At 41.5% G+C, this 14643-nt stretch overlaps 1 protein-coding gene across 1 annotated transcript in view; it reads right to left on the bottom strand.

The window, feature by feature from the left end:
* Nucleotides 1-8111: 8111 nt before the first annotated feature.
* The window catches only part of LOC101860691 (fibroleukin-like), a 13677-nt gene continuing 7145 nt past the window's right edge, over nt 8112-14643 (bottom strand). Inside the window, exon 6 of the mRNA XM_005108366.2 lies at nt 8112-8396. Coding sequence (XP_005108423.2) covers nt 8112-8396 — 285 coding nt within the window. The remainder of the gene's footprint in view (nt 8397-14643) is intronic.

The raw sequence follows: 14643 nt of genomic DNA, 5'->3' as shown, positions 1-14643 counted from the left end.
CCCCCCCCTCTCCAACCTCCTTCTTTTTGTGTTTGTTACTCTCTTGTAACACCTCTAAATTTCGGAACTTATATATGATGAGTTTTGTGTGTTGCAAGTGCCGTAAAACACTTACTAAAACTAAAGTCCAGAAAGTGGGTGGTTGGCGGGTGCTCTTGTGTGGTTTGCTTCTTCTTTCCTATCAAACATCTATCGTCCTTATCTCCCCTTCTTCTTTTTTTATGTTTGTTATTCTCTTGTAACAACTCTAATCTCCTGGCGCTCATATGACCTTATGCAGTTACGAGCGCCGTAAAAACTTCTACTAACTACTACTAAAAGTCCAGAATGACGCCCCCTGACCAAGGTACATCTCTGTCACGATACCCGTCTACGATTCCGACCTCTTCACCATCATGCTGCTCCACGTCGGACGAATTAATTATATGTGAGGCATCGTGGTGATATCAGGCGCTCGTCAAAACAATAAAATTGATGAAACGCATTTTTCGTCCAGTGTGACAATATTTATTGAATTTTTTTTTTGGTCTAAACACCTTTTATATACATACAAAAACATATTCCTATTTTCATTTTATTTAAAAACATTGAACAATCGCTTAAAATATGTACATTCTCAGTTTTCAATGACTCTCAAGCTATAGAAGTTATCAGAATTTGGCGTCCATTTTCTCGCTAATTTTACCTCTGAAACCAAGCGACCCTGACCTTTTTTCAATCGCAAATATTTCGACTTTTATTTGGCATAGATGGATATTTTTTTCACCCAACGGAAGTCAAATGAACAACCTTTAAGATGATACCAACAACCCCATATGCCAAAAAATTGACGAGCGCCTGATTCCACCACGCCGTGACACATATAAAGTAGGAGCAGACATTCTTTACAACTCCATTTGTATTTACAGAAGATCGCTTTAAAATTAAAATGTATAGGTTGTCTAAAGCTTTCCACACTAAAAATTACTATTTAAATTGTGAGAATGTGAGCAGTGACGTCATAGATCATCGTGTAGATTTGTAATTTTGTATGCCTATCTTCAAATTTTAATTCGATCTATAACAAACCGCCCCAATGGTAGAACCACGACTTGCTAAAAAAAATTATTTCACCATATTATACAGTTTCAAATTCTGTCTGAATTTCAGTGGAATTATTCCCTTTTTGCGTGAATTACAACTCTCATCTTTTCTTTCGCCCAGTTTTATACAAAATAATGGATCGTGCTGACAAAATGAGTTACTTTCCTAGATGTAAGCCTTCTGGAAATATATACATCACACTTATTTATAGATAAGTGACATTTTTACAATTCACAAGTATGCAATAATAAAAGACAGGTTATAATTAAAAAATTTGGCATTAACAGAAAATCTACAAATTTGACCCTTGTGTCGATTTTTGGTCAATATCTCCCTTTGTGGATTGCGAGAAGTAACTGATTTTGTCATTACACCTCATTACAATGTTCTTATAATCAAAGGGACATGACTCGTTTTAAGAAAGAAGGTTCACTTCTAATGATAGTGCTGGCTTCCCTTGGTTACTATCCAAAAATTCACATTATAGCCAAAGTTATCATTGATAGCAGATTATTATACAGAAGTGCATCTACATACTGCGGGCTCATGTATTTGAAGACGGTTACAAAGACGGAATCACCAAGCACTCCTGTCTTTCCTTTTCTGCGTGTTCACATAGACTATTGCCGGTCTGTCAACATTTTATCGTGTTCGTTATTATCAGACATTTCACTATAGCTTGTTGACTTTCGTCTGACCGCGGTTAAAACAAGATAACATGAAATCTCTAGGTTTAATATTTTCAGATCTTTGCATAGGGGTCTAAAGTTGGATGACCAACAGAATCGAAAAAGTCATTCATAGGGAACGCTGCTAACTAAGGTTCCAACACGGTTTCTTTGATGTTAGCCTAAATGGGGTCAAAACATTATGGGTGATTTACAGCTTATTATACACCTAGGCCAAATGTTCCAAAGAAATAAAACGAAGAATTACAACAATGGCTAATCCTAGTTTCAATAAAAAATGAGCCCAGTCCTGAAAAATAGAAACATCTCAATGAACATCAAAATGAAAGTCCTGAAATGCTATGTTTGGTCAATCTTCCTATATGGCTGTGAATGCTGGACAATCACTAAAGACAGTGAAAATAAAATAGAAGCAACAGAAATGTGGTTTCTTAGGAGACTGCTAAGAGTATCGTGGAAGGAAAAGAAATCAAATGAGGTAGTGCTTGATGAAGCTCGCGTGGGACGCTCAATGTTAAAAACAATCAGGAAACGACAAATGCAGTTTTTGTGACACCTGAATAGACGTAAGGGTCTTGAACATCTAGCTCTCACTGGCAAAATTGAGGGCAAGCGAGGCAGGGGAAGGCCCAGAACAACATACTTAGGGAACCTAAACAAATGAGTGACAGGGAAAGATCAGGCAAACGTAGCTTTTTTAGAGCATCCGAGCAAAGGAATGAAAGGAGAACCATGATCGCCGATGTCTGTCGCAGATCTAGCACTGGATGATGATGATGATACACCTAAAGCCTAAAGCATTGAAAAACTGACATATTTTCCTCAACACTTACTCTCTCTTTAACGCTCGCCAAAGAAACACGGTCCAAGATACTGAGTGAGCATTTTTCGAGACTCACGTTGAGACGCCTTGACGCTCATGTTATGACATCTTAAAGCGCACACTGAAATATGTGTTTGTGGGGGGGGGGGGGGGGGGGGTGTCGCTCTCTCAAACTGAAGTTATTTATTGTAGTGATCTTGTGTATGCACCCAAAGACCGGTTTTTTAAATATAGGACCCCAATAGAGAAACTTTTATAATTATAATAATAATAGATAGTATTTGTATAGCGCATATCCCCGCTCAACAGCAGGCTCTATGCGCTTTACACTATATTATTACCCCAGCAGACCATAGAACACTCCGAAATATTCTCAGCTTCCCGTAAAGCATACAGTGCAAGCAGCTGATTAAGCGCTCAAACACTAACAAACTGACAAGATCTTTCGCTGTCTATAGCCGGGTACCCATTCCCACCTGGGTGAAGTGAGGAAAATTCGTGTGAAGTGCCTTTCCCAAGGACACAACGTCGGGCCCCTGACGGGATAAATATATATTATCAATTATATTACTTACTGGGTCAAGATTTAAACAAAAAAATCTTTATCAGGTCGCTGGCCTGCAGAAGTTCCATGCAAAGTCTCGAGGGTCACCGTAAATTAATCAATAAGCCAGATTGTCTTTTCACGCGGGTAGACGAAAGTGAACACTCTATAGTATTGGACTATAACTGGAGCTGATTGTGTTGTGGTCTGGATGAGCAAAATGGAAAAAGCCACTGAATATTCAATAAAAACTGATAAACAAAGGCACATGTAAAACTGCAGCTCACTCTATTTCCCCCTTATACTTTACATTATCCTATTTTTTTACGTCAACAAACAAACAAACAAACAAACAAACATTCTTCACCGTCGGCTGTTCGCATTAAAACAATCCTTGCTCATTTGATCGATTACACAATGCGCACGTAACGTAAGCGCGGTGGAATCAGGCTGTCGTCAATTTTGGGGCCTGTAGAGGTATTGGTATCATCTTAAAGATTGTTCACTTGTCTTTATTTGGATGAAAATATATCCATTTATCTTGAAAACAAGTCGGGATATTTGCGAAAGAAGGAGGTGGGGGTCACCTGCTTTCAGAGGTAAAATTAGTGAGGAAATGGCCGCCAAAGATGAGTTATTTCCTTAGCTTAAGAGTCCGTGGTAACTGAAAATCTACATTTTGTGTCTTTAAGAAACGTTTTTCAGAAAAATCCACACATAAATGACTTCTTTAATGGGCATGAAAGGTTTTGAGCCAAAAAACACAAATTTGATTTTAAAAAATTCCTAAACCTGATGAAAAATACAAGTTTCTTCACTTTGATTATTTTGACGAGAGCCTGATTTCACCACGCTGCCTCACAAATGTGTTCGCTAAAACAATAATTTCTTGTAACTAGTTTTGCCTCTAAACAGTGGCATTGGTGAGCTGTGACGTCGGCCATAATATGCGTATGAAAAATGTGTGTGAGAAGCGGGAAGATCTGTTAACAATCCCATTTTCCGCGAGACGGAGATTTTTAGTATTTTATATAAATTTATTAAGAAAAAGGTTTTGATCTAGCCTCAATTGCTATGGGAAAATATACTGACGGTCATTAAAAACGCACCACTTACAAAACAATTCAAGTAGTGGTGACGTGTTTATTTTTTAAAACAGATTGTATACCATTGCGATCTATGGCCATTTTGTGAACATTCACAGCTGATATTAAATGAAAAGATCAAATGGCACCGCAAGCACAAAAACATGAAGTAACAAAAGTCATTTTTCAAAAATCAGAGCGGTAAATTGAGTTTTTAACACCTGCTTTAGTATCGTGTATGTCCTCCATTGACCTGAATACAATGTACAGGATTTGTAGCGTCTTCTCATGGAATTGACAAGAGTCTGAAAGAACACCTTTGGAATCTGTACCCACTCATTTGTCAAAGAACGCCTCAGCTCTTGGAGATTGTGTAGAGGTCTTCCGCGGGACAAACGGCGGCCAAGGTCGTCCCACACATGCTCAGTTGGTGTCAAGTCAGGAGACAGTGATGGCCAAGGCAGGACATCGATGTTGTTTGCCTGCAGAAAAACAGTGGTGGCTCGAGCGGTGTGAGGGAGGGCGTTGTCGTGTTGGAATACCTGCAGCTCTGGGTGTTGACCAAATAACGGTACGACCTGCTGGTACGTGGTGACATTCACAGTCTGGTCGAAGAAGCACTGTGGTGTGCGATAATCGTGGCTGAACGCTCCCCATACCATGACGCTGCCTCCTCCCCATCTATCGACCTCCAGCATGCAACAGTTGGCATTGCGCTTGCCGGGGAGTCTCCAGACCCTTCTTCTCCCGTCAGCATGCGACTCTCGCCAACTGTAAATGCTGCCTGGCCCATTGCAAACGTTGTTGACAGTGCCACTGTGTCAGGACAGGACCAACGTACGAGCGTCTGGCTGCAAGTCCTGCTTCCCGCAAACGGCGTCGCACGGTCCATTCAGATACTGGTCCACGCTGACCAACCACTTGACGACCTGTTTCCGGTGCTGGCAGGAAACGGTCACGAAGGTGACGTTGGCAAATGTAACGGTCTTGCGCTGGTGATGTGTCTCGTGGTTGGCCGCTCCGTCGTCGATCTGCTGTAGATTCAGTAGCTGCATTTTGTTGAGACAACTGGGTTACAGTCGAGTGGCTACAGTTCATGCGCCTGGCAACTTGCCGTGCTGACATTCCGGCTTGGGGCATTCCAATTGCCTTTTCACGTTCTTGCATGGAAAGTTGCGGCATTATTTACGCAGAAAAAATCCGTCGCACAAAGTAAAGAATGTCAGTTTTTGTTATGGGCGAATATAATCTCTCCCTAACAGCCAAAAAATCTGTCTCGCTGAACAAATTTTAGGTTTGAGGTCGACATATCGGATTTTTGCATGTTGCACGTGCGCATTGACAGTTTTGAACTGGGAACTTTAAATTTTATGCGATCGGTAACCTCTGTTGCCCGTGAACTTTTGTCAACCTCAATTGGTGTCAATGGATAGATTTTAGTCCAAAATGTGCTCAATCCAAAATGGTGCATTTTTAATGACCGTCAGTATATAATTAAGTTAAGACAAACTGATACAAACCGCTGAGCAAAGTATGGGTGACATTGATACACGCGTTAAAGAGATATTATTTGAGGATAAGTTGCGCCACCACTTTTTGACCGCACAATAGAGTTGGGCCAATACATCCTTCTAAGCGCCTTGAGCATTGAACAGGCTTGCAGAAAAATAATAATGTATCATGACGCTGTAGAATCAGGCGCTCGTTAAATTTTGGGCATCTGCACTTATTGGAATCTTCTGTAAACGTGTTCATTTGCCTTTCTTTTGGTGAAAACATTACCCATCTTTCTTGAATAGAAGTCAAGATAGTTTTCTATTGAAGAAGGTGGGGGTTACTTGGTTTCCGAGGTACAATTAGCGAGAAAATGGCCGCCGAAGTTCGGTAATTTCAAAAGCTTGAGAATCCTTGAAAACTAGAAATTTCCATATATTTTTTTTGTTCCTCTAATCAACGAATTTGAGTAAAATCGCATGGAAATGTGTTGTTATACAGACTTAAAAGGTGTTGAGCCAAAGATTAAAAAATCGTTACAAATTGCCAAACTGGCGGGAGAATGCCTGTTTTTTGGATTCCTTTATTTTGACGAGCGCCTGATTTCACCACGATGCCTCACATATGGTTCCCTGTTTGAACGCCGGCTCCGCGATAACACTGCTCTGAATTTCCGATCTTGAATTTCTTGCTGACGGAGGTGCCTTTTGTAGATGTCGCACTTATCAGGATCAGTACAATAAATGGTTGCTTTTATGGACAATTGGGCTAACCAAGTTTTCGGGGGTTTCCAGAAATCTTGACCTTTTTCCAAAAGTGGGCGTTGCCCTACCTATAGGAGAAGTTTGGTTTCCTTGATGTGTATATTTTATATATATATATATATATATATATATATATATATATATATATATATATATATATATATATATATATATATGTGTGTGTGTGTGTGTGTGTGTGTGTGTGTGTGCGTGATTGTGTAGATTACTATGTGAGTAAGTGTGAATGTACGTGTGTGTGTGTGTGTGTGTGTGTGTGTGTGTGTGTGTGTGTGTGTGTGTGTGTGTGTGTACGTGTGCGTCAAGTGTATATGGGTATATGTGAATGTATGTGTGATTGTGTGTGTGTGTGTGTGTGTGTGTGACTGTGTGTGTGTTTGTGCGCAAGTATGCATGGGTATATTAGTGTGTATATATATGTGTGTAAAAAGGGGGGGGGGCATTTAATTTAGTGTGAGTGTGTGACCTACAAAAGAATAATTTCTAGTTTGGAATAAAAAGCAAAGCACACAGGGCCCAGTGTTGGAGGTGTTCAGAGAATTCTTCTGCTCCGTTTCCATTTCAAACAATCTGTCCTATAACCAGACACCACGGTACAAATACAGTCTAAGAAGTAAAGTCTCGATGTTTTTCTTTCAGGGAATTTCTTTTTTTTAACCACCAAACTAAAACAAATACACAGACATGAAGGCATCTAAATACACAGTCAACATATCGTCAACAAGCTGTTAAAATGTCCTACACTCTGAAAGCAACGTTTTACAGGAGAAAAGGAGAGAGAGAGAGAGAGAGAGAGAGAGAGAGAGAGAGAGAGAGAGAGAGAGAGAGAGAGAGAGAGAGAGAGAGAGAGAGAGAGAAATCTGTTTCAGTTCTTTTACTAAATGTTCCTACGTTATGTGTCTTCCCTTGCTTTTTTCACCATTTAGATTTTGTATTTCAACTAAATATTTCACGAGCCTATAGAACTGATACTACAGATTAAGAAACTGCAATAAAAAATCTTTTTCACAATTTTGGGCTTAGTACGTTTAGTACGTTTGAACATCTGGCCGGCGACATGGAGTATTGGGAGTCGTGAAGCTGTCACTGGACCACTGGTCGAATCTTCATTTCGCTGAAGGAGACAGAGTTCACGGACCCTGTTATCCCGTACCAGTAGAGGCCTTGCCGGTACAGCTTGCTGCCCCAGCGTCCGTTGAGGCTCACGCCGCTGCACCTCTTGCTGTACCACCACGCTGAATGTTCACCCCTGGCACAGCTTTGACTTGTTGTACCACCACGCTGAATGTTCACCCCTGGCACAGCTTTGACTTGTTGTACCACCACGCTGAATGTTCACCCCTGGCACAGCTTTGACTTGTTGTACCACCACGCTGAATGTTCACCCCTGGCACAGCTTTGACTTGTTGTACCACCACGCTGAATGTTCACCCCTGGCACAGCTTTGACTTGTTGTACCACCACGCTGAATGTTCACCCCTGGCACAGCTTTGACTTGTTGTACCACCACGCTGAATGTTCACCCCTGGCACAGCTTTGACTTGTTGTACCACCACGCTGAATGTTCACCCCTGGCACAGCTTTGACTTGTTGTACCACCACGCTGAATGTTCACCCCTGGCACAGCTTTGACTTGTTGTACCACCACGCTGAATGTTCACCCCTGGCACAGCTTTGAGCTGACGAGTCGTGGTCCCGGTCCCTGGTGGAGAACGGCTGGCCTTTGCTATCAGACATGGTGTCCCGTATAAAATGCTCGGGGTTCGTTGCGTTACCCGAAAATCCAGATAACTGAAGTCTGTAGTTATCCGATTCTCCAGACAGGGAAAATGTGTCGTATCTGGCGTAATAGTGCTTTCCCTTGAAAATCAAATCAAACCTCAGCTCGTATCTGTCCTGGACATGAGAACAAGAGGAATATTTTTTTAAAAAATAACTCTCCTTATAGTTTCAACATAGACAAAATTCCGTGGCTATATCTCAGAACATACCTGACCTTAGCTTGCAGTCACTTTTATCAAATGAGCTTTCAGATTCTGTAGGCCATCTATCTTTTAGACTCGTATGTAACGACCAACGAAGAACAAACAGAGGGATTTGATTGTATATTGTTTTAACAGCGGTCAGACGAAAGTGAACAGGTGAACAAGATACAGTAGTGCAATATATCTATATCTATTATCTATAATGTATTAGTGAAAGTTCTTCACTTTGGTTGCCTAAAATTTCCGAACCACTTAACTTTCAAATTTGAAAAAAATTAACGGTGGTGCATAATCATTCAAAGGGTGCACAGTTATACTAAGGAGTCTAAAGTCACTGTAGTTTATTTTTCAGTTTTTCATTAGTTTCGTTCAAATCTAATTTTGGGAAAGTCCGTCTTCTAAGACGCCATTGTAAGCAAGTGAAGCTTCCATTCACAAGCAGGTGCGCACTGTTTCCACAATGACTTGACGACCGATTCTTTTGAGTCCATCCATCGAACGGGTACCCAGCTAGTTAACCAATAAGACAATAGGAATGAACACAATAAGAAAAACAATGAGAAATTTCGAGTCCGACGCAGGAAATTGGTACGAGAACAGAGGATCTGTAGAGTTGGTAGCCTGTGATTGATAGATGGATCAATGCTGTATAGCCCCACCCCCTCCCCTATGGATTAACCCTATCCGTACCCCCTGGGGTAATTTTGTACCCACAGGGTTGTATTCTTCACATTTTAAAATTCTTCAAGGACGAAGATCTCTTTGAAACTTTCAGTATTTCTCAAAAAATCATTTTGACAGACTGCTATGCAAAGCGTACGGATCGGATTAACGAGTGAATTTCCTCTTTGGAAAATGGAGGCACAGAGATCCCCTCGTCGTATGGATACGATTGTAAAACACGACATACGGATAGGATTAAGAAATTAAAGATGAAATTCTACATGAACAAAAACAGACAACTAAAAAGCACACAAAACCAACGACTGCCGCTCCCATTGCTCCCTTCTTCGCTTGTCCATCGATGTCGATGACGGCTAAAGGAGTAATCTATACATAATTTTATATCTGTGAAAGTTTGTCTCTTTCGCAGCCTAAAACTTACGAACCACTTAACTTTCGAATTTGACCAAATTAATGATGGTTCAGAATCATTTAAAGGGTGCACAGTTTTATTGAGGAGCCTGAAGTCACTGTAGCTTAATTTTCAGTTTTTCATTAGTTTCGTTTAGATCTAAACTTGGCAAAGTCTGTCTTTTAAAACGCCATTGTAAACAAGTGAGGTTTCCGTTCACTAACCGTGTGCACTGTTTTGAGAGTATAGATCTAAACCTTCTAATGTTTTGCATCTCTCAATATTTCTTGCTTCATTCCAGTAGAGTGTAAATATCGTAGGCCAATGTCTTTCGGCTCACGTTAATACACTGATCATTCCTTTCACCCAAAGGGGGCCCAGCTAGTACAACGTAACCCACTTTTTTACCCCATGCCGTGGGCCAATTGCTGCCTGCAGGCGGTCTTTTTCGGCCGTTACTTGACAACAACAACGTTATGTACACTCGTACTGGTGTGACCTGCACGGTCTTCTCCCACGCACCTGTTTGCCGAGGTGTTACCCAGGATTTTTATATTTCTATCTCTTTATTTTAAAAAACACGAATTTTTCTCAAAATCAAGGTTTCGAGATAATCGCGATTTAGTGTGGGTTTTTTTGTTTGTTTTTTTTGCTGATTAAACAAACAAATAGCTAAGTTGTTTATGTTTGACTATCCCACGGGAAGATATATCTCGTTTACCACAACTAAACCAAATTTTATCGAATTTGAGCTAAAGACAAACTAACAATGTTAATAAGAGGAATGCGTTTTATCAGATCACCCTTCAGCTCAGGTTCGTGGGAGCTGCCACTGGCGTTGATGCGTTTAGAGCTTGATTTCAAGGTTGCTCTTTTACCACTTAACAGAGTAGCCTACTTCTTACTTGCTTACTTACTTACTTACTACCCATTACGCCATCTGGCGTTTAGGGCAGCAACAGAGGATCTCCAGCTCTGTCTGTTTTGGGTCATCTTGGTCAACGTTCCCCATGAATGATTCCAGGCCTTCATCTCAGACTCCACTGTGCGTCTCCAGGTCACTTTGGGTCTGCCCCTTTTGCGACGTCCTTCGGGTGTCCAGTGGAGGGCAGTCTTCACAATAGAGTCTGGCTCTCTTCTAAGAACATGTCCAATCCATCTCCATCTTTTCCTTTTTATTATGGTGGTCATGTCCTCTTGCCTACATTTACGTAACAGATCTGCGTTGGAAATCTTGTCGGGCCAGAAGATTCTGAGGATTTGGCGTAAGCTGGTTGTATGAAAGTACAGAGTACTCCAGTCCTTTTTTTGTGGCAAATTATACTTGATGTGGCCCAGGTTCACCCAGACTCCTTCCCTCGCGGCCGCCGGGTACTTTAACCTTCTCCGTACGTCGTGTTTTACTATCGTATCTATACGACGTGGGGAACTCGGTGCCACCACTTTCTAAAGAGGAAATTTACTCGTTAATCCGATTCGTACGCTTTGCATAGCAGTCTGTCAAAATATTTTTTTGAGAAATACTGAAAGTTTCGAAGAGATCTTCGTACTAGAAGTATTCTAAAATGTGAAGAATACAACCCAGGGGTACAAAGATTACCCCAGGGTGTACCAGTACGTATGGGGTTAAGTTTGGGACCCGTGGTCTATGCTGTAGACATAGAGGAAGAAAGAAGTTTGCTCAAGTACAACATGAGAACAGTATGCACTCCCCTCCCTTCAGATCTCGACTTCTTTGATATGCTTCAAAGGAGAGGACAGGGTCAATATGTGTGGAATTGAGGATTTTGTAAGACATTTCTTACTATTAATTTACAGGCTTAATAGGGATTTAAAAATTATTTTTTATTAAATAAGCAATTTTTTTTAAAAATGTTGCCCGTGTGGAGACCAAAGAGCTTACTCTACTATCATTTTCGACAACAAAGGGAGTTTTAATGTACGGGACATGCACACGGGGTCTCTAAGATTTTTCGTCCGTATCCGAGAAAGACAGATGCTCGATTTTACCTACCACAATTATACACGTAGAGGTAAAAAAAAAAAAAAAAAGAGGTCGAGTGAGTGAGTGAGAGAGAAAAGGCGAGAGAGGAGGTCGCTTTGAGGATTTTTTAAGAAAGACAAAGAGGGGAGGGGTAGGATGAGACAAAAGAAACAGAAGAAAAAGAAAAAAAATGGACATGCCGGAACGGACTGGGTTCGAACCTTTGCCATGAGAGGTGAACTCCGTGCCTCAGGGCTACTTTTCTCCTGCGCCTTTACCGCTATTATTTCTGCTTCTATCATCACTACCACAACCACTGCCACAACCGCAACTACCACTACAACTGCCAGTACTACCACTACCACTACCACAACTATCACTACCACAACCACAACTACCCCTACCACAACCACTACCACCACTACCACAACTACCACTACCACAACAACAACTACCACTACCACAACTACCACTACCACAACCACAACTACCACTACCACTACCACCACTACCACAACTACCACTACCACTACCACAACTACCACTACCACAACCACAACTACCACTACCACTGCCAGTACTACCACTATCACCACTACCACTACCACAACCACAACTCCCACTCCCACAACTATCACCACTACCACAACCACAACTACCACTATCACCACTACCACTACCACAACCACAACTACCACTATCACCACTATCACTACCATCATTACCACTGCCATCACTACCACTACCACTACCACAACTATCACCACTACCACTACCACAACCACCACTACCACTACCACAAACACAACTACCACTACCACTGCCAGTACTACCACTATCACCACTACCACTACCACAATCACAACTACCACTACCACAACCACAACTACCACAACCACAACTACCACTACCACCGCCATCACTACCACTATCATCATTACCACCATCATCACTGCCACTATCATCACTACCACTATCATCATTACCACTATCATCATTACCACTACTACAATCACTACCACTACCACTATCATCACTACCACTATCATCACTACCACTATCATCATTAACACTATCATCACTACCACTATCATCATTACCACTACCACTATCATTACTACCACTACCACTACCGCCACGACCACTATCATCACTACCACTACAACAACCACCACTACTACAATCACTACCACTACCACAACCATCACTACTACTACTACCACTACCACCACCATTACCACTATCACCAGTACCACCACTACCACAACCCTTACTACCACGGTGGCCTAGTGGTTAGGCTCTCGGACTCGCAACCGTAAGGTCGTGGGTTTGAATCCCATCAGGGGTCCGACGTTGTGTCCTTGGGAAAGGCACTTTACACGAATTTTCCTCACTTCATCCAGGTGGGAATGGGTACCCGGCTAGAGACAGCGAAAGATCTTGTCAGTTTTATGGTGTTTGAGAGCTTTCCCAGCTGCTTGCACTGTATGCTTCCCGGGAAGATGAGAATGTTTCGGAATGTTCTATGGTCTGCTGGGGTAATATCAATAATATAGTGTAAAGCGCATAGAGCCTGCTGTTGAGCGGGGATATGCGCTATACAAATGCTATTTATTATTATTACCACTAGCACCACTACCACTGGCACTACTACCACAAGCACCACTACCTCTACCACCTCTACCACCACTATCAAAACCCTCACTACCACTGCCACTACCACCACTACCACTACCTCCACTACCACTACCTCCACTACCATCTCTACCTGCATTTCTTCTGCTACCATTGCCACCACTACTACTGCGCCCCCACAAATACCAGGACCACCACTACCACTACTACTTTTACCACTACTACTTTTACCACTACTACTTTTACCACTACTACTTTTACCACTACTACTACTACCACCACTACCACTACCACCTCTACCACTACTACTTTTACCACCACTACCACTGCTACTTTTACCACTACTACTACTACCACCACTACCACTACTACTTTTACCACTACTACTACTACCACCTCTACCACTACTACTTTTACCACTACTACTTTTACCACCACTACCACTGCTATCCCTACCAACTCTACCACTACTTCAACTACTGCCACTATCTACACGTGTACTGCACCTTTTCATGATCAAATGTCAAAATAGAGAGCTCAAATGCGGCAATGAAAGTTCAAATATCAAAATAGTCGAATTAATTCAACACAGAGAGTTCAAATTCAACACAATGGAAAGCGTAAGCAAATGTCAGCTCAAATGTAATCACAGGCGTGCTCAAATGTAAACAACAGGGAAATCGAATTCGTCATTGTCAGTTCAAATGCAGCATAGGAAAGTTCAAATTCAACAATACGAAAAACTACGAAGCTATGATATAACTATCATCTTCGAGTCAGGGGAAGCTACCCTGTCTCTTAGCAACTTTCGTTGTTTACTGTTGGCGTCTCTCGCCTTCAATACTCGTCGTCAGCTTTTTAGATCTACACCTTTTCCCGATCAAATATGAAGACAGAGAGTTCAAATGCAGCAGTGAAAGTTCAAATATCTGTTTCTTAGCTACGTTGATTGTTTACTGTTCACTTCTCTCTCCATCATCTCGTTTTGTTAGATTCAGCACTTTGATGCAATCAATCGTTGTAACAGATCTTACCTGGAAGATACAGCAACATATTATTATTAAACATGCCTGACAAAAAGAAAAATGAATAAAAAGAGTCAGTCTCGATGATAAAGAGAATAGCGGTATACGAGAAGCCTTCTTGTTGTGGTGACGATTACATAATGCATGCTCCCTAAACCGTTATAAATCAACCGAAGTAGCCTACTGCATACAGTACTGTACGCAGAACGATTGAAACTGAAGACATTGTTGAAAAAAGATTTAGGAAAGTGAACTTGGAAGTGGAAGATGAGAGGGCGTCGATAGTCGAAAGCCACCCAGATTACACTTTAGACGAAACAAAAACAGGTCTTTGAATGGCCCTGCCAGACGCACCTCGTATTTGTCGGTCAAATAGTGAGGCTACTTTGAACAAAATTTAAGAGGGAGAGAGAAAGAGAGAGAGAGAGAGAGAGAGAGA

This window comes from Aplysia californica, unplaced genomic scaffold (assembly GCF_000002075.1).
Source record: "Aplysia californica isolate F4 #8 unplaced genomic scaffold, AplCal3.0 scaffold00683, whole genome shotgun sequence".
Taxonomy (NCBI): domain Eukaryota; kingdom Metazoa; phylum Mollusca; class Gastropoda; order Aplysiida; family Aplysiidae; genus Aplysia; species Aplysia californica.
Note: the sequence above shows the minus strand (reverse complement) of the source record. Positions and strands in the feature narration are given on the sequence as shown.